Here is a 21,350-nt window from a genome sequence, read left to right on the forward strand (position 1 = left end):
TTCCCTCGTCCCCTTCATCCGTGTTAGTTTCTCCTGCTTATTGTGATACGCAATGTACACAAACTGTACACTTCGCGCCCCTTTCTGCGTGGCATCAGGGATGGCGGTTATCGCTGAAACAACGGTTTTTGGTTATATATTTTTTTTTAGCCCCAGTTTAATCCGACTGTTGAAACCGCTCAAAATATCCGTCTTCTGAAATAACCAATTTTCAGTTTTTATTTCCTATTATTTCCTGTAAACGTAGAAATCGAACAAAGATTGAAAATTTTGACTCCCTCAGTTTCGAGATACGTAGAATCAAAATATTAAATTGAATAGGGCAATAAAGGAGAAGTTGGTTCGTCCAGCGTTCGCTGCTTTTCTCGAACAGTGATACCTGTTTGACTTCTACAAAAAATCACCAGTATTCTTCTACTTATTTTAATTCTTTTAAACTCTACTTAAAAATCAATTTGTACTCGAGGATCATACTACTATTTGGACACTACGAATAGTCAATGCTGAATGGTGAAACCTGAGGTTGAAGACCTCTGTTTTAGTGTAAATATTTGTCCGTTTTCAAGGGCTTCAAGCAGATAAGGGCAGGTTGTGTAGACACGAGCAGCAGACTTTCTGCTTTGTATTTTTATTCTGAACTATGAATGAACTGATAAGTTATAAGTTTTCTTCTTATATTATGTTACAAGTTTCTTGCGGCTCCTTCAATTTTTGTTATTTTAAAGCAAATAGAGCATTGTACTTCACTGATACCGCACACTGTAAAATATTTCCAGACTAGGGATGGTGCCGTTCTGTAATACAAGTGATGTTCGAACGACACTGAGAAACTGCCGTACAGACCAGATGGGGCAACTATTGCACACCGCATGTAGGTTGTACAAGAATACCATCCAAGAAGCCTGACCACGTGGTAACAAATACATTAGTGTTTCGGCAATGTTGTACCAATTCTTATGCCATGTGTTTGTTGCTCGTTTCTATCGGCACTGTTATTAAAATAGCACTGACGACTTTTTTGCGTAATTTTTTATAATAAAGCAATATTTCGATGCAATTCAAATTTCACGAATAAAAATTAACAGTTCTTTTGAAAAGGTTTATTTAAAAACAAAAAATTTAGTACTGCGGTTATGGCTAACTGATATTTCCGTTCTTTTTCCCGATTACTAGTAAAAAGCAAAAATACCTGTTATAACTGAGACCAAAGAAATACCAAAAAATACCGGTTATTCAGTACTAAAATACCGGTATCCGTCTTAACCAGTCGGTTTCCCCCTCTCTCCTTGGCACCCCAAGCAGCCGCTATTAATAACCGTGATACGTATGGAAATTTTGCAGCTGTGCAACACTGCTACTCCTCTCAACTTCGCGCCGTCAAGTGTTTTGTGTCGCTTGGGCCCTAAACCGGCCCTGGGTCCAAGTCTCGTCGAGCTGCGTTGCTTGGTAGTGAAACATTATGCAAAAGTTACATTCGTCCTTAAGCTTTCCACACAAGTGTATGTACAAATGCTTTAAAGGAAATTAAATATCGAGGATTTTGTTTACTGCACACATACTCTAATAGAAACAGTCACCTGAATTAATGAAAAAGTTGTAGAACCTCACTCATCGCCCTTAAGTTACTGATACTTGATAAATTCAGAAGATAAACGCACTACACTACCAGGCACACTGTCAAACTGAAACACAGGGTGTTAAAAATGTTCCATATTTTGGGAGGTGGCGGTATGGATAAGACAAAAAGTTCAATAAACATGGCTCTAAAATGCATACCGTAAGTGCTGTGAGCGCCTGAACATCTTCGCTACTGCGAAACACATCTCCGTCTACTGAACAGTGGTTATAGCTCTTAAGGTATGCGTTTTAGAAACCATCTTTACTGGACATTCTTTTTCTTTCTTTTTTTAATCCATACTACCATCTGATAAAATACAGGATATTTTTTAACAGCCTTTATATTAAGCCAAACTTTTTTAAAAAAACAGAATCTGTTGTTATAATGCATTGCGCGCTCTTATAGTTGTGACATTTCATTTTATGCTGCTGTGGATACAAAAATATGCTATAAAGAACATTCATAGGTGTTGCATGTGGCAGCTAAAATCGCCTATGCAGTTTAGGACTTCTTCCCTCTGCGATGCTATTTATAGGAGTACAGGCTGGTCAGAAACAGTCTGAAAATCTTGTAATGTTATTGCATGGTAGGTTTCACGAAGAAATAATTGTTCAGAAAAAGTCAAGTAATTACGCCATTTCCAATTTAATTACCATTGATGTTAGCCCATCAGGTCGTTGCGTATGCAGATTCAAGTAACTGCACGTGCTAAAATGTGGTAATGTGCAGACGACTACTGGTCCCGGAGCTACCACTTATTCAAATGTTCATTACTAGTTAAAACGTACCTTTTTCGGAAGTGATAAATTTAAGATGGTGAGCAAAAGCTAAGTCTTTTCGGTTTGAGGAAATCCAACGAAGAGCACGTTTGGTGGCACTGTCTCTGGCAGGTTGCTTGAATTTAAGCGCGCAACTACCTGTTGAAGGCAGGAGGTGAAACATTTCAGAAAGAGATATACAGTCTCATAACTGAAGAATGGAGAAGGAGGAGATCCCAAAGGAGTGGAAGTCAGCTACCATTATCCCACTGCACAAAAAGAACAATAAAGGGAACTGTAGTAATTATAGAAATATGACTCTACTAAGTGTACCATACAAAGTGCTATCACTAACAATTCTTGAAAATCTGAAGCCTTTTGCTAAAGATGACGTTGGAGAGTACCTGGCAGCTTTTCGGGCAGGAAGATCAACTATGTATCAAATTTTTACCAAGATGCAAATCTGAGAGAAGTGTTGGGAAGTTAGTCTTCGGTTCCTGGTAACATCTGTAGATTTCTCAAAGGTGTAATTAGTATACACTGATTATATACATCCTGAGCGAGCTTGACATACCAACGACGCTAATTAACTTGGTGAAGGTGTGTACAGCAGAGACAAAAGCCAAGGTGAAATACCAGAGGGAGCTATCCACGGAATTCAATATCAGAACAAATGTGAGACAATGTGATGCCATTTTGCCACAGCTTTTAATTTGCTCCTCGAGAAATCAGCTACGGAAATGAAAAGAGAAGGTAATGGGGTGATCCTAAATGGAAGAACACAGCTATGAAATATGCTGACGACATTGCAGCCATAGCGGATTAAGAGGAAGAGATGGCACAAAGAAGCTAGTAAGTTTGGTCTGGCGATTAATATGGAGAAGACTGAAATGATAGAAGTATTCAGGAAGCCCCTAAAAGCGCCGCATTGCAGGATGAAATAGGGAGTATAATCAGAGTGAAAAATTTTAAGTACTCGGCTCTTGGTTCACCAGGCATATAATCTAAATCAAGAAATTAATGAATGTATTGTCAATGTGTCTAAAACTTATTCCACTCAGAAGCAGATAATATCAACAAAAAAATCTGTCAGTTAATATTAAGGCCTATAATGCAGTGACAATACTGGTATTATCATATGGGACAGATACGTTAAGCTCCACAAAAAGAAGATGAGGAGGACCTGCTGATCTTTGAATGGAAAATCATGAGAAATGTATTTGCACCAACCAGCGAAGAGAACACATGGAGAAGTAGAAAGAACCGAAACTGAATGACCAATTAAATACCACACATCATGCAGAAAATGAAAGTGTGGAGAATAAGCCTCGCAGGGAACATTGCTAGACGGCCAGAAACATGCTGGGTTTAAAGGAAAACCTGACGGAACTCGCCCAATTGGAAGAGCAAGGAAGCGATGGGACGATGAACTGCAGAAATAGCTTCAGTAGTTGTGTTTCGATGAGAACTAAATCCAAAGTGCACAAGATCGTAATCTATGGGGGTACATTGTGAGGTCGGAGCATGGTCTTCAGGGTCCTTGATCGTATGTGTATATATGTAACTACGAGGGTGGTTTGCAAAGTTCTCGGAACGGAATATAAAAAAATTACTTACATCACTGAAACTTTTTTTATTTTTCAATGTAGTCTCCTTGTAAATTAATACACTTGGTTCAATGATGTTCCAGTGCCTTGACACCATCTCGAAAATGAGTTTCCTCCAGGCTCGCAAAATAATTCGTCCACCAAGAAAAATTTTGTTTTGGGAAGAGATGGAAGTCTGAAGGAGCCATATCAGGTGAATAAGGCGGGTGTTGCGACAGTTCATAACTTAGTTCGTGTAATTTTGCCATGGTGACAGCACATGTGTGCGGGCGCGCATTGTCTTGTTGGAAGATGTCTTTCTTCTTTGCTAAACCTGGACTTTTTTCGCATATCTTTTGTTACAATTTGTCCACCAGTCTCCAGTAATTGTTTGCCCAGTGGGGAGACAATCTACAAACAGAATCCCCTTTGCATACCAGAACACTGATGCCATGACCTTTCCCGCCGAAGGAATGGTCTTTGCTTTCTTTGGTGGCGGAGAATCAGCATGTTTCCACGGCTTTAACTGTTGTTTTGTCTCTGGGGTACAGCAGTGCACCCAAGTTTCATCTCTGGTCACAAACCGGCGCAAAAAATCTTGTTCGTTTCTCCTAAAACGGGCCAAACATTGTTCCAATACGTCGATTCTCATGCGTTTTTGATCCAGCGTCAAGAGACGCGGCACCCATCTAGCAGATAATTTATTTTCATTTCTAATTCTTCAGTTAAAATGTGATATGCCCTTTCAGATGACATCCAGCAAACGTGAGCAATTTCACGCACTTTCAATCTGCGATACTCCATTACCATTTTGTGCACTTTTTCTATGATTTCTGGATCTTGGCCGATCACTGCGCGGGTCATCATCTAAGCTTTCCTGATCAAATTTAAATTCAATCTTCCACTTGGCAACAGTTGAATATGAAGGAGCAGAGTCCCCAGTGTATCCTGGAAATCGGCATGAATGTCCTTTGCTTTCATACCTTTCTTTACGAAGTACTTAATCACTGCTCGAATCTCGATTTTTTTCCATCTTCGCAAATCACTACGAGGGAACAACAGAGCTACATCACCACCACAGCTCTCTTCCAAGAGCACTGACATGGCACGCCATAGGCAACAGTCCAATGAATATCACGTGAACAATTCGTTGCGATACTTCTGCCCTCTCGTGGTGATTCCGAGAACTTTTCAAACCTCCATCGGCGGGTAACTTCAGTGCTGATTATACTGAAAACGGCAAAACATATCGAACTTTTTCCTTAATAATTACTTCTCGGTACAGCCTATCATGCAACATCCTTATTAGCTTTTTATACTGTCTCTGACCACTCTGCATAAGTAAATATGGTGCAAGGCTTTCTGACGTATGGTACGACATACTTTACATGAATTTAGTCTAATTTAGAGTAACTTATATTAATTTTAAACCTCAGTTTTTACATGTCATTTGCGGGTAATTATTCCGCCTTTCTGCACGCGCACTTTTCAGGCTGGACGACGTGGGGCGGTACGACATGCCGGCCTTGCTGTCGCTGACCCAACGCCTTACGGGGAACCCCCGCGTCTTCTTCGTGGGGGTTAGCGCGGGCGGTAACGCATTCTACACGTGGCTAGAGCTGGTGCCGCGCATGCGCTCCGTCGTCAGGGCTGCCTTCCTCATGGCGCCCGGCGTGCTCTTCACGCAGCGACACAGCCAGCTCCTGAAGGCCATCGCCTTGTTCCCCGATAAGGCCATCGTAAGTCCGCCCAAACTGTTTTGCAAAAGTTTTCCTTAGCCATTCCAGAGATGGGTGCGAAGAGTGCATGCAGTTGACTCCGCTCCAGAAAGAGAAAGTAGTTAGTTATTCAACAATCAACCCTCCCTTGCAATTCAGCCAATTTGCGACATGGCTTATTTTCTCCTCATCTGGAGAAATTAAAAGTTAAAAATTGACCTGGCAAGTGGGGCTATACAAAGATTTACTTTTATGTTTATTAAACGATACTGCCCTCAGATAGATAAAAATATTAAAAAAACAGCTGTAGAGAGAAATCACAACATACCAACGGTCGGAACAGTTCCAATATTGGCTTTATCTTGTCGTATAGGCGCTGTCAGCGCAATAACTACAGTAGAATGTTGAATTAACAACTCTGTACTGCAGTAGTGCATTCCACCAGTCAGTTGTAAGCAGGCAGTTTTAAGTAGTCTACATGCAGCCAGAATGTGTCAACACTATTGTGTCACAATTAAAATTGGAGCAACATCTCTAATTATTCGAGACATTCTCCAGAATGTTCTGAAGAAGAGAAAGTGTGTTTAAAGTTTGTCCCATGTTATATTATGTTAACCGGGGACCTATAAACGACGGAGAGGCTCCATCCCCACCGCAGCCGCAGTGGTCCGCAACTCCACGACGACTACCGCAGTCCACTTCACCCCTCTACACCGTCTGCTGCCCCACACTGAACCCAGGGTTATTGTGTGGTTCAGCCCCCAGTGGACTCCCCAGGGAACATCTCACACCAGATGAGTGTAACCCCTATGTTTGCGTAATGGTGGTGTATGCGTACATGGATAACTTGTTTGCGCAGCAATTGCCAACATAGTGTAGCTGAGGCGAAATAAGGGGAACCAGCCCGTATTTGCCAAGGCAGATGGAAAACCGCCTAAAAACCATCCACAGACTGGCCGGCTCACCGGACCTCAACACAAATCCACCGGGCGGATTCGTGACGGGGACGGCGCTCCTTCCCACCCGGAAAGCTGTGCATTAGACCACACGGCCAACTGGGCAGGCTCAAGTTTGTGCCATACACTTTGACAGTCGAACTACAACTGTGGCAATCTGATCAAAATGCAAAATATGGAAAATTCTAGTCTATAAAAAATCACCAAAGGTGATTTAGTGTTACCAATAAAAAACTTACCACAAAGTGAGAAAGTCCAGAAAGTCACTTGAAGGGTCAGCTCTTTGACAAGGTAACCAATATTTATGTGATGTGCAAGCTAAACAACACCTCAAAGAAGAACTTTTCTACGGTTTTAAATGGTTTTATGATTGCTCTGTGCATTGTACTCAAGTGGGGGGAACACTACGTAGAACACATGAAACATTAAAACCACCATCTGAACTTTGCTCTATTTTTTGTTAAACCAGTCTCAAAACTTACTGGATTTATGTTGTAGGGGGGACTAGAGAAGTATCAGTGCAGGCTGCATTGTTTCCAGATCTCCCCCAAGGTCAAGCTCAAGGTTACTCTCCTCCCCAGCCATTCTGCCATCTCACTCCCCCTCTATTTTCCTTCTGCAGACAAGGGAACTAATATGATTTATTATCCCCTCCTTCAGCACCTACAGCATTACCAGAGTTTGTCCTCCCTTTCAAGATTAAACGGTCATGAGCAATCAAAGATGGCAGAACTAATCCATTTGTCCAGGGAGAGACTGTTTGTACCCAAGTTATCTAAGAAAGTGATGTCAAAATATCATAACCACCACTTATATCAACTGTTTGAGGTTTTTGTCAGCTATTACTTTAAGGAACTTGGAAGTCTGCATATTGCATTTTGTATTTGGTGGTTATAACTTCCGTTTTATTAAAGTGTTTCACTCTGAGGAAATGGCATATTGAAGATTTATCAAAACGTCATCATTCTTGGTACAATTTGTTATAATTAAAAGTTAGTTAATGATATAATGGCGGTCAACGCCTTAAGGACAGCTGAAGATGAAAAAGATGGTCACCTGTTATGTAAGTTCATCATGGTGTCATGGGTAGAAGCTTGCATTTACAAAGTATGAAGGTCTTTGTTCACATTGTGCTACTTCAAAAAATCTTATATACTCACCTTTGCGATTCTAAAACATTTTTTAACTTTGTTATTGAGTTAATGAAGGTATGATCTGTAGTATTCGTTGCTATATATGTATGAGAGTGCTCTCTCTCAAGGGTGAGTTTTTTCGATTTTGAGAAAATGCCTGAGAATATGGATCAACAAATTGCAAGAATTGTCTTCTGAACATCATGTACATAAATAGTGAAGATTACATGATAATAATTGTTATAAATGATGTGCTGGAACAAGAAGTTTCATATATTAACTACGAATGCAGGTCATGTCAACCATGCACAATGTATGTCAACTGACAAGTACAAGTTGATATATTGTGAAAGTGTCATAGGCAATCTTCTGGCTGTTTGCTGATTAGGCAGCAATACTTTCTCCATGTATGATGAAATTTGGAGACATACAGTCAATTTCCATTTGCTGTACTAATTTACAGAAATAAAAACATATATACTGATGGAAAAATACTGGGAATAATTGCACGACGTAAATGAAAGCTGGTAGGCGTGTTTTTACGTCTAGTAGATGATGTACCGTGATTTTTGTCTGTCAGTGTAGTCAAATCATAATGCCTTCTGTCAATGTATTCGGATCAGCTATACTGTGTCTGTTGATCCATCTATGATACGAAACCGAATCCATTTATGACTTAAGTTACATTTACAAAATTTTATGTGCTCTCCACACATAACAATGAAATTCAGTTCTAGTACACATACCACAGAAACAGTGCACACAGATCCCAAAACATTTCTAACTGCTTCAGTAGAAACAGAAACAAGGCAATTTGTGAGAAAGTATACAATCTAGAGAGACAGCACTCCTATCTGTACCTAACATCAAATACTGTAAACATACTTCTATTACATTAATAAGAAAGTCCCAAATATTTTAGATACAGGAAGGTGGAAAAGAGAATTGTAAAGAGCATTGTGTAAACGACGGTATCAAAATTTGTGACACCATATCTCACTTCACTTTGCTACAAAGAACTTTCCTGACAGATGATTATCTTAGGTTCTTCTGAAGGTATTATTTGCCGTTATGCAATTAACTGACATTTAATTATAATCAATCATACCGAGAATGATGTGTTTTTGATAATTCTTCAGTGTGTCGTTGCCTTGAAACAGCAAACTTCACTAAAGACTAAATTCACCAAATACGAAATCCAATACGGCTTCTCACAAGCTCCTCAAAGGTCGACACTGCACCTGACCATGTCTGACACAAGTGGTCAGCTACATCATTGTAACATCACTTCCTTCGCCAGTTTGGTGGAGACATTCTCTCCCACTTATCCACGGTGGAATTAAATGTTTTTTGTAGGGTTGGCAAGAATCTAGGAAGATACGTAGCTGACAATAGCAAATTTGAATATAATAGTCACCTTACTTATTTTCAGATCATTTACATGAAAAGTTTGACTTTACCTCATTCCCTGTTAGGTTACAATAAAGTCGTCGAAATAGTGACGACAGTCAAAATTTAAAACAGACTGAATCAAGAAGACGGCCATAAGAAGCAGGTGAGCTGTAAAAAGAACAGTGTAGTTGTAAAACCAAGAAAAGGGGGACTTTAAGATGTACAGTGACATTAAGTAGTGATCATGATCAAAAGGCAGGACGTAGTCGAAAGCATCGAGAAAGGGGCCACAGAATAAAATTGGAATCAATAACGAATGGTAAAGAGATGCAAACAGTGAAACCAGGTCTTGGTCGAACGAATCTGATGCATCTTGGTAATACCCATCACGTACTCATTCCAGCAGAATACTGAGTTTGTGCGTGGATGAAAAGTAAACAGCGGAATAGAGAACGCAGGGGTTGTATGTTTTATTTTTAAAGTAGAAACGAATCCAGCTGAAATTTTACCGAGGAACATAAATCTATGAAAACTGCTTCATCTGTGTTTTGATCTATGTCGGTACCTGTCAGTCTGATAGCACAAATATTGTTGGGGGGGGGGGGGGGAGGCCCTAAGACAAAAGTATTTTCCTTGTTGTTGTTGACATAATCACAATCACATCCATTACTGTAATCAATATACTGGATCCTCTTTATCGAAAGCGTCTATAGATAAGGCAACTTGATGCAGTCTGTAAACATTCATTATATCCAAGACCTGATTTTATTGTTCTGCATCTCTTTACCGCTTTTCATCCGTTCTAATTTTATTCTACGGCCCTTTACTCAGTGTTTTTCACTACGGCCTGTCTTTTAATCGCAAGTAATATTTAATATCACTGTTCATCTTGAAGTACCCCTATTCCTGGTTTTACAATTTCATTGTTCTTTTTACAGCTCACCTTCTTTTATGGTCGTCTTCTTCACTCTGCCTGTTTTAAATTTTGACTGTCGTGTCGAATTTATTATAACCTAACTGGGAATGATGAGACGTGCAGTTTTTCATTTAAATGATCTGAAAATAATTATTTTGACTACCACATTTAACTTTTCTTTTGACATTTGTGTATTCTACTTGAGGTTATATTTTCCTCTCCCTAGATTCTTGTCAACGTTAAAAAATTTTAATTCTAAGTCCCTCATGTGTCATTTTTCTTGAGTTAGATGTAGCTAAAGATGCAGCTCTAATGACGTGAAACTGGTAGTATTATTAATCAACATACAACAGCAGTTTTGTGCTTTCTTTTATAAGAATGAAAACATATAGTCGTGTTTTAGGAGTCGGGTGTACTTTGACCAGTAAGTTATACCACTAGTGTCAAAATCTTTATGTACTTTTGATACTTAATATGGACAGTGTGTAGGTATGGAAATATATTGTCTACAATGGTGTTTTCGGCACCACCTGTACATTAACCTGTAAGTTAAACCAGGAGTATCAATACCTTTAGATATTTTGGTAAATATTATCGACAATTTGCACATGGGATTGATGCTGTGTCTCTTCATTTGTGAGTCCATAGTCACGTTTTAGATGGCAATAATATCGTAACTTGTAAGTTACGCAAGTGGAGTCAGTATCTTTATATAATTTGGATATATAATACGGAGATTTTGTAGATAAGCAAATAAGGTTATCACACTAAATTGCTACTCCAATGTTGTGAAACTGGTAGTACTATTCAAGGTTATACATCAACTGTTTAGGGGTTATTTCACAAAAATGCGTACCTTTAGTTGCAGATGCCCACATTATACAGTTTGCTGTTATATGTTGCCAATGTAACTATCACAATGCTATTTCCATATCTATAAAATGTTTGTATTGTATCTCAAAACTATGTCAGATTTTGACATTACTATGAAATGTCGTGTGACTAGGGCCTCCAGCAGTGTAGACCGTTCGCCAGGTGCAAGTCTTACGATTTGACGCCACTTCGGCGACTTGTACATCGAGGGGGATGAAATGATGATTAGGACAACACAACACCCAGTCCCTCAGCGAAGAAAATCTCCGACTCAGCTGGGAATCGAACCCAGGCGCTTAGGATTGACATTCTGTCGCGCTGACGACTCAGCTACCGGGGGCGGATGACATACTATGTAACTTACATGTAATTTTGACAACTTCTTAGTAATAGGTTGCGGATTTGTATTATACTCTTGTTGATACAAATCGGGAAAGCGGATTTCCGGGGTTCTTTCAATTGCCATAGCATTTATCAGGTGAGAAGTATGTCTAATATTCATTGTCTGTGGGCTGTGAACTAGACGCTTGCGGTCCTCAGCCAGTGGGATGTCCTGTTCAAAAATGTGAGCAAAAACCTCACCTCTGGCGTGAGTATTGGGCATGGGGTGATGGCCACAATGTAGACCCAAGGAGATGCACTTTCTGTGGCAGGTTGGGACTTCTGTCCTCATTCCGTAGATGCGTGGGGATATTTGTAGTGACCAGCTTAACAATGAGGTTGGCCAACCCCTGCGGCATAGTTTGCCTCAGGCATCCAGAAATGCCTTGCGTGCATGAGTACGACTCCTCAGCGTGTTTATTTAAATAAAAAGTTCCTGCTTCAGCAATAATTACGACTCTGATGCGCTGTTACACACGTCTGAAAGCGGCTGTTATTATTAAACATAGTAACAGGAGGCTATCAGAGTAATCAATTATTCAAAATGACAGTCACAATCGCATTATTTATTTTGCCGCCAACCGGTTTCAACCCGCGATGGGGTCATCTTTAGGGCAATTTACACTGTAAAGTTATAATATTAGTAAGTAATCATGTACGTAATGCGAAATTCCTGGAAGTTACTCTCCTGTTTTTGTTGGTGGATGATAATACTCGACCTCATAGAGCACAGGTGGCTGATGTTTTCTTCGAGACTGAAGATATTGCATGGATGGCGTGCCCTGCTCTGAATCCCATAGATCATGTTTGGGATGCTCTAGGGAGATAGGTTGCAACACGTCACCAACCACCAACCACTCTCCTACATTTGCGAGCAACTCTGCGAGAGGAAGGGGCGTTATTGCCTGAGCATGAGATTGATGACGTCATTCACAAGATGCAACGTAGTTGTCAGACCTGTATTGCTGCCATGGGCGGTAACTCCCCGTACTGAGCACTATAGCCAGGAGTCTACCATCGATATGCTGGAAAAATTGTACATTTAAAGCCAGCGGCAGGCATAAAACGTCATCTGAAATTGTACTGAATGCTTTCTCAGAAAATTATTTTGAACATTTGGTTCATGAGCCCACTCGAAGCGTAAATGGTTGCGAAAGCGTGCTTGATCTCTTAGCAACAAATAATCCTGGACAAAGAGGGAGTATCTTGTCGAATACAGGAATTAGCAACTGTGGTGTCACCGCCAGACACCACACTTGCTAGGTGGTAGCCTTTAAATCGGCCGCGGTCCGTTAGTATACGCCGGACCCGTGTGTCGCCACTATCAGTGATTGCAGACCGAGCGCCGCCACACGGCAGGTCTAGAGACACTTCCTAGCACTCGCCCCAGTTGTACAGCCGACTTTGCTAGCGATGGTTCACTGACAATTTGCGCTCTCATTTGCCGAGACGATAGTTAGCATACCCTTCAGCTAAGTCATTTGCTACGACCTAGACAGACGCCATTACCAGTTACTATGGATGCTGTATAACATACCTCACTCCAGCCTGCGTGAGCACAAAACGCGTGCCTTTCGGCTTCCTGTCCTAGTGGGTTGGCTGTCTTGCCAATCCACAACAGCAACCACAAGGTAGTTGCTGCTAGGCTGAATGCCGTAACACCTACAACCATCAAAAAGAAACTAAAAGCACATCTATTTTTAAAAAAAGCCGATAAAAATGCTCTTAACGCCGTTTTAAGAGACAGTCTCCACTCCTTTCGTTCTGATCGCGTGGAAAGTTTCAAAGAGATAGTATCGACTTCAGTTCAGAGACATATACTACATAAATTGATAAGTGATGGTCCTGATCCCCCATGGCAGACAAAACGAGTCAGATCGCTGTTGCAGGAGCAACGAAAAAAGCACGCCAAATTTAAAAGAACGAAAATCCCCAAGACTGGCAAAGTTTTGCAGAAGTTCGAAATACAGCACGTACTTCAATGCGAGATGCTTTTAATAATTTCCACAACGAAACTCCGTCTCGGAATCTGGCAGAAAACCCAAATAGATACTGGTCATACATAAAGTGCACCAGTGGACAAGACGCAATGACTACCTTCACTGAGCGATAACAACGGTGATGTCACTGATCACAGTACCACTAAAGCAGAGTTATTAAACACGGTTTCCCGAAACTACTTCATGAAAGAAGACGAAGTAAATATTCCTGAATTCCAATCAAGAACAACTGCGAAGATGAGAAACACAGAAGTAGATATCCTCGGTGTAGCAAAGCAGCTTAAATCACTTAATAACCGCAAACCCTTCGGTACAGATTGTATGCCAGTCAGGTTCCTGTCAGAGTATGCTGACACAATAGGTCCATATTTATCAATTATATACGACCACTCGCTCACAGGAAGTTCCGTACGTAAAGACTGGGAAATTGCTCAGGTCACACCAATACACAAAAAAGGAAATAGGAGTAATCTGCTGACTTACAGGCCCATAACACTAACGTTAGTTTTCAGTAGGGTTTTGGAACATATACTGTGTTCGGTCAGAGGGTTAGCAGCTGTCTCTAATAAAAAAAAAGAAAACTGGGTTAATAGATAAACGACGAACTGAAACGGGCGTCTTGCGACGTCCGCCCCGAGCAGGTGCAACGAACAAACTGAGATTAAAATAATAAAAAAAAAGAGGTTAGCGTTCGAGCTCCGTAATCGCTGGGTCGCTGGATCGAATCCCGCTCGTCGGCTTTTTTATTTATAACAGTGTTATTTTCTTTGCTATTTATATTACAGTTTTTGTAATGGGAAAAATACGTGTAATCGGATGAGTTTTTATTAAATTTACAATGTTATTTGGCAGTCTACAAATTTTTACTATCGCAAATAATATAATATTCATAACTACCGACTAATAAACGGCCAAACGCATAAAGTGATACTGACAGTGTATGCTTGTCCGTGATTTGAGAAATCCCTTATACCTGGAAGGAGCCCGAAACGACTTGTTAGCTCCAAGTTTTGGCGGGCACAGACGGCTTTCGAAAGGTGTCGCTTTCGACATTACGATTACAAGTTGCGGGACGGTATTTTTGGTAAAAACATGAAAAACAAAGTTAAGCGGCACCAGTTGCATTGAATAAATGCTATGTTTCCGCACACGCACGGTGTTTTGAGGTTTTCCGTGGAAAAACAACCCTCGTTAACATTTTCAAACACCTCTCTTTCAGCCGATAATTTGGAAGCAAACCATGCATAACGCAGCATTTCCTTAAATATCGGCGCTGTTCATTGGTCATGCAGAATCGAGTGTATTTTAATAGCGTCTTCACGAGAAGAAATTTCTCGTTCTCTTTCGATTAAATTCGGACAATTTTGAAGACACGGACAAGCATACATTTTCAGTATCATTTTTTGCGTTTGGTCGTTTACTAGTCGGTAGTTATGAATATTACATTATTTGTGATAATAAAAATTTGTAGACTGCCAAATAACATTGTAAATTTAATGAAAGCTCATCCGATTACACGTATTTTTTTCCATTACAACAACTGTAATATAAATATCAAAGAAAATGGAACTGTTAGAAATTAAAAAAAAAACAGACAGCGGGATTCGATCCAGCGACCCAGCGATTACGGGGCTTGAACGCTAACCTCTTTTTTTATTATTTTAATCTCAGTTTGTTCGTTGCACCTGCTCGGGGCGGACGTCGCTAGACGCCCGTTTCAGTTCGTCGTTTATCTATGAACCCAGTTTTTTTTTATTAGAGAGAGCTGCTAATCCTCTGACCGAACACGCTGAGCTGCCGGCGCTTTATGGTAAAAACGACCACGTACAGGTGTATATATTTGACGATCGAAATTATCTTGCGATTTTCTCAGTAACGCTTGAGAAGTACGAGCTACTGCTTACACATTTTGTTGCTCTAATGGAGTACTACGAGTGTACGAAGTTTGCAGTAAATCCGCGTTCCAAACGTCGTGGCCTCCACTAGTTAGTCTGACTCGATGCCCAGTCGGATTAGAGCTGTTGTTGCTGCCGCGGGTTTCAGCTGTCAGTATCAAATTTTGCTTTCTGTAGACCCTCAAACTACCTAAATGTCCGCAGCTCGTGGTCGTGCGGTAGCGTTCTCACTTCCCGCGCCCGGGCTCCCGGGTTCGATTCCCGGCGGGGTCAGGGATTTTCTCTGCCTCGTGATGACTGGGTCTTGTGTGCTGTCCTTAGGTTAGTTAGGTTTAAGTAGGTCTAAGTTCTAGGGGACTGATGACCATAGATGTTAAGTTCCACAGTGCTCAGAGCCATTTGAACAATTTGAACCACCTAAATATTTAATCGTATATTTTTCCTACTATGCTCTATACTAACAATAAGTATAGTTATGTTACCCGCTGTCCTACCCGGTATTGCATTGTTGATGGCCATTGAGTTCGCTTGTTAAGACACAGTCTGGTGAAGCGACACTGCAGTGATAGAAGAAACTGCGTATCAATTGCTCGCTTGTTGACAACAGTCGGTGGTGTTCGCAGAGCGACTTCGGGAAGAACGCTGACGAGATGCTGGGCCGGCCGCCGGGGTTTGTGCGGCTAGCCTGGCAGATGTGCCGCCCAGACTCGCCCGTGAGGAGCACATGCGAGTCCCTCGTCGAGATCATGACCGGACTAAACCCATCCAGGAGCGACTTCGTAAGTTTGTGTGGCTCTCTTTCCGTCTTTCCTTCGCTTTATTTCTCTTTCTTGTGTGTGTGTGTGTGTGTGTGTGTGTGTGTGTGTGTTTTACAGTCTGGCTGCACTTTTCCCCCACTAACACACCATACTGCGTCAGTGGGAAGAGGGGGGATACTGCGAATTCAACGCATTTAGATGGCAATGCAATCGTACACTATATGATCTGGTTTCATATTTCATACCTGCCAGATCATAAACGAAACAAATTTTCAGTATTGTTTAATTATTTTTGGTGCGGTGTAGGCGTAATGTAACTTTTACCTGGTACAAAACGTCGCCGTATGGAACAGACGCAGACAATTTCATCGAATTTCGCTCTCGGATTCCCATGTAATCGTTATTTACACTACTGGCCATTAAAATTGCTACACCACGAAGATGACGTGCTACAGACGCGAAATTTAACCGACAGGAAGAAGATGCTGTGACATGCTAATGATTAGCTTTTCAGAGCATTCACACAAAGTTGGCGCCGGTGGCGACACCTACAACGTGCTGACATGAGAAATGTTTCCAACCGACTTCTCATACACAAACAGCAGTTGACCGACGTTGCCTGATGAAACGTTGTTGTGATGCCTCGTGTAAGGAGGAGAAGTGCGCACCATCACGTTTGCAACTTTGATAAAGGTCGGATTGTAGCCCATCGCGGTTGCGGTTTATCATATCGCGACTTTGCTGCTCGCGTTGGTCGAGATCCAATGACTGTTACCAGAATACGGAATCGGTGGGTTCAGGAGGGTAATACGGAACGCCGCACTGGATCCCAAAGGCCTCGTACCACTAGCAGTCGAGATGACAGGCATCTTATCCGCATGGCTGTAACGGATCGTGCAGCCACGCTTCGAGCCCTGAGTCAACATATGGGGACGTTTGCAAGACAACAACCATCTGCACGAACAGTTCGACGACGTTTGCAGCAGCGTGGACTATCAGCTCGGAGACCATGGCTGCGGTTACCCTTGACGCTGCATCATCAAACAGAAGCGCCTGCGATGGTGTACTCAACGACGAACCTGGGTGCACGAATGGCAAAATGTCATTTTTTCGGATGAGTCCAGGTTCTGTTTGCAGCATCATGATGGTCGCATCCGTGTTTGGCAACATCACGGTGAACGCACATTGGAAGCATGTATTCGTCATCGTCATACTGTCGTATCACCCGGCGTTGTGATATGGGGTGTCATTGGTTACACGTCTCGGTCACCTCTTGTTGGAATTGACGGCACTTTGAACAGTGGACGTTACATTTCAGATGTGTTATTACCCGTGGCTCTACCCTTCTTTCAATCCCTGCGGAACCCTACATTTGAGCAGGATAATGCAAGACCGCATGTTGTAAGTCCTGTACCGGCCTTTCTGGATACAGAAAATGTTCGACTGTCCTGGCCAGCACATTCTCCAGATCTCTCACCAACTGAAAACGTCTGGTCAATGGTGGCCGAGCAACTGGCTCGTCACAGTACGCCAGTCACTACTTTTGATGAACTGTGATATCGTGTTGAAGCTACATGGGCAACTGTACTTGTACACGCCATCCAAGCTCTGTTTGACTCAATTCCCAGGTGTATCAAGGCCGTTATTACGGCCAGAGGTGGTTGTTCTGGGTACTGATTTCTCAGGATCTATGCACACAAATTGCGTGACAATGTAATCACATGTCAGTTCTAGTACAATATATTTGTCCAATGAATACCCGTTTATCATCTGCATTTCTTCTTGGTGTAACAATTTTAATGGCCAGTAGTGTATTTAAATTCATAACCGAAAACAGGTCTTTCACACACAAAATTGCAGCACTTTTGCAACCTCGTTATGGAGACGTGGAAACTCTACTTGAGGAAAACACTGATATCCTGGGCAGTTTTAACGTAAAGGCATTTGTCTTTAAAATGGGAATTACACAGCAGATGAATCAGTTACATCTGCACACGCGCAGGTGCTGTTTCAGCTACAGCGGCAAACAGTCGCGAAAGCAGATTTAAGATTAGCAGTGTCCTCGAAACGTTTAGAAAACTTTCAAGGCCACAATGCATTTTTGATACCCCACGTTTTCTTTAAAGTCATTGAGCTTAGGGAACTGGACTGTATTTGTCATAACTTGTCCCGTCTACAATGCGATTTTCTTTTTTAAATGCATCGCCAACAAATCAGAAATAAATTGTTTCTTACCTTGCAGTGCTTTATAGCGGGCAATGTGCATTCAAGTTCACTAAAAATACTAGCTCTGAAAACCACTCTGGATGTTCTAATTTTCGTTCCGCACTCCTTTTTCCTTCATAAATTGAACAATAGCGGATTTTAAATCGAAAAATCGTTCGAAGTATGCCCCTCCACCTAACCAACGTACTTTTCTAGTAATGTATAAAGTTTTTCCAATTTCATCAAAAAAGTGTTGTAACTGAAAGTGGAAATTTTACCATTCGTAGCACCAATTTCTTCTTGATGAACAGAATCATGGATCCCGTCTGTCGATCATTGTAATCATTTGCTCTTTCATTGTCAAGTAAACTTTTAATTTTTTTCTACGTGGTACTGTAATATCATTTCAGAGCAAATTTGTAGTGGCCACGAATTACGCGATCGCCCAGTAGATAATGAGAATTGTCATCTTTTTCTTTTGTCATTCCCATACACTTTTAAAGGCTTGTGACGGTACACCTCTGCACTGCTTCTTTTTGTGCAAACGGGTACTAGATCTGTGTACGTCCTCCACACCACGAGACACGTCAACCTTTGACCCACACTTGGCCCACACGTCTGGTTCGCATGCGGTTTGGCACGCCGTATCCGGCCACGATCTAAGGCCTCTGTAACAATGGAGGAGTAAGATTTTCCCCGTTTGGCGCTATGTAGCGAGTCCGACGTGGCTAAGGAGAAACGATAGTGAAAGATAAATAGTTCTTAAATTTCGAAGGAAAGATCGACGACAGGTGCAGGCGGGCATGGAAATAATTCGATGGCAAAAACTGAAACGCCATACAAAGGGTATTAAGGAAGTTTTGCAATATGACGCTACAATAAGTCGCATCAGTCTGATTGTTGCTGTGTTCTGAGTATACTTCATACCTGCATTGTAGTCACTCCGCCATGTCTGTGGGGGTCGCAGGTTCGAATCCTGCCTCGGGCATGGATGTGTGTGATGTCATTAGGTTAGTTAGGGTTAAGTAGTTCCAAGTTCTAGGGGACTGATGACCTAAGATGTTAAGTCCCATAGTGCTCAGAGCCATTTGAACCATGTCTGTGGGTGCAGTTGTTCACTAACAGGGTTAGTGTGAAGTGCTTGCTATGCAGGGGCGATTGTAGATGTCAGAAATCGGTCAAGGCGGGATGGGGGGGGGGGGTTAATGGGGGGAGGCCGTTTGGGAGAATGGAATATCGCTTAAAAAAAGGAGAGTTGTGATCCTCCACCACCAAATTGGTAAAATTTGGTGTTGCTTTAAGTAGTTTTTGGTAACTGTTTTGAAATCAGGGTAAGAAATGTGTATTAATAAATGATAAGACGCCCATTTTAAGTTAAATGCTGTTTATTGGTTTAGATAGTAAGCTATTTGCCGCTCTTATTCTTTTGTTAAAATGTGTTTGAAATACATTGCACCTATGTTGTTGTTGTCGTTGTTGTTGTGGTCTTCAGTCGTGAGACTGGTTTGATGCAGCTCTCCATGCTACTCTATCCTGTGCAAGCCTCTTCATCTCCCAGTACTTACTGCAACCTACATCCTTCTGAATCTGTTTAGTGTATTCATCTCTTGGTCTCCCTCTACGATTTTTACCCTCCACGCTGCCCTCCAATGCTAAATTTGTGATCCCTCGATGTCTCAGAACATGTCCTATCAACCGGTCCCTTCTTCTTGTCAAGTTGTGCCACAAACTCCTCTTCTCCCCAATTCTATTCAATACCTCCTCATTAGTTACGTGATCTACCCATCTAATCTTCAGCATTCTTCTGTAGCACCACATTTCGAAAGCTTCTATTCTCTTCTTGTCCAAACTATTTATCGTCCATGTTTCACTTCCATACACGGCAACACCCCATACAAATACTTTCAGAAACGACTTCCTGACACTTAAATCTATACTCGATGTTAACAAATGTCTCTTCTTCAGAAACGCTTTCCTTGTCATTGTCAGTCTACATTTTATATCCTCTCTACTTCGACCACCATCAGTTATTTTGCTCCCCAAATAGCAAAACTCCTTTACTACTTTAAGTGTCTCATTTCCTAATCTAATTCCCTCAGCATCACCCGACTTAATTCGACTACATTCCATTATCCTCGTTTTGCTTTTGTTGATGTTCATCTTATATCCTCCTTTCAAGACACTGTTCATTCAGTTCAACTGCTCTTCCAAGTCTCTGATAGAATTACAATGTCATCGATGAACCTCAAAGTTTTTATTTCTTCTTCATGGATTTTAATACCTACTCCGAATTTTTCTTTTGTTTCCTTTACTGCTTGCTCAATATACAGATTGAATAGCATTGGGGAGAGGCTACAACCCTGTCTCACTCCCTTCCCAACCACTGCTTCCCTTTCATGTCCCTCGACTCTTATAACTACCATCTGCTTTCTGTACAAATTGTAAATAGCCTTTCGCTCCCTGTATTTTACCCCTGCCACCTTTAGAATTTGAAAGAGAGTATTCCAGTCAACATTGTCAAAAGCTTTCTCTAAGTCTACAAATGCTAGACATCCTTAATCTATCTTCTAAGATAAGTCGTAGGGTCAGTATTGCCTCAATTGTTCCAACATTTCTACGGAATCCAAACTGATCTTCACCGAGATCGGCTTCTATCAGGTTTTCCATTCGTCTGTAAAGAATTCGCGTTAGTATTTTGCAGCCGTGACTTATTAAACTGATAGTTCGGTAATTTTCACATCTGTCAACACCTGCTTTCTTTGGGATTGGAATTATTATATTCTTCTTGAAGTCTGAGGGTATTTAGCCTGTCTCATACATCTTTCTCACTAGATGGTAGAGTTTTCGTAGGCCTGGCTCTCCCAAGGCTGTCAGTAGTTCTAATGGAATGTTATTTACTACCGGGGCCTTGTTTCGACTTAGGTCTTTCAGTGCTCTGTCATATTCTTCACGTAAAATCATATCTCCTATTTCATCTACATCTTCTTTCTCTTCCATTTCTATAATATTGTCCTCAAGAACATCGCACTTGTTTAGACCCTCTATATACTCCTTCCGCCTTTCTGCTTTCCCTTCTTTGCTTAGAACTGGGTTTCCATCTGAGTTCTTGATATTCATACAAGTGGCTCTCTTTTCTCCAAAGATGCATATTGCTACATAAT

The 21,350-nt window shown here is 41.3% G+C and overlaps 1 protein-coding gene across 2 annotated transcripts in view; it reads left to right on the forward strand.

Moving 5' to 3' along the window:
* Positions 1-21,350, forward strand: part of LOC126092366 (lipase member M-like) — a 176,163-nt gene that overhangs the window by 101,281 nt on the left and 53,532 nt on the right. For both annotated transcript variants that reach the window (XM_049907911.1, XM_049907910.1), the window contains exons 5-6: positions 5,455-5,701; positions 15,850-16,005. In XM_049907911.1, the coding sequence (XP_049763868.1) occupies positions 5,455-5,701; positions 15,850-16,005 (403 nt within the window). The remainder of the gene's footprint in view (positions 1-5,454; positions 5,702-15,849; positions 16,006-21,350) is intronic.

Source organism: Schistocerca cancellata, chromosome 7 (genome assembly GCF_023864275.1).
Source record: "Schistocerca cancellata isolate TAMUIC-IGC-003103 chromosome 7, iqSchCanc2.1, whole genome shotgun sequence".
NCBI lineage: Eukaryota > Metazoa > Arthropoda > Insecta > Orthoptera > Acrididae > Schistocerca > Schistocerca cancellata.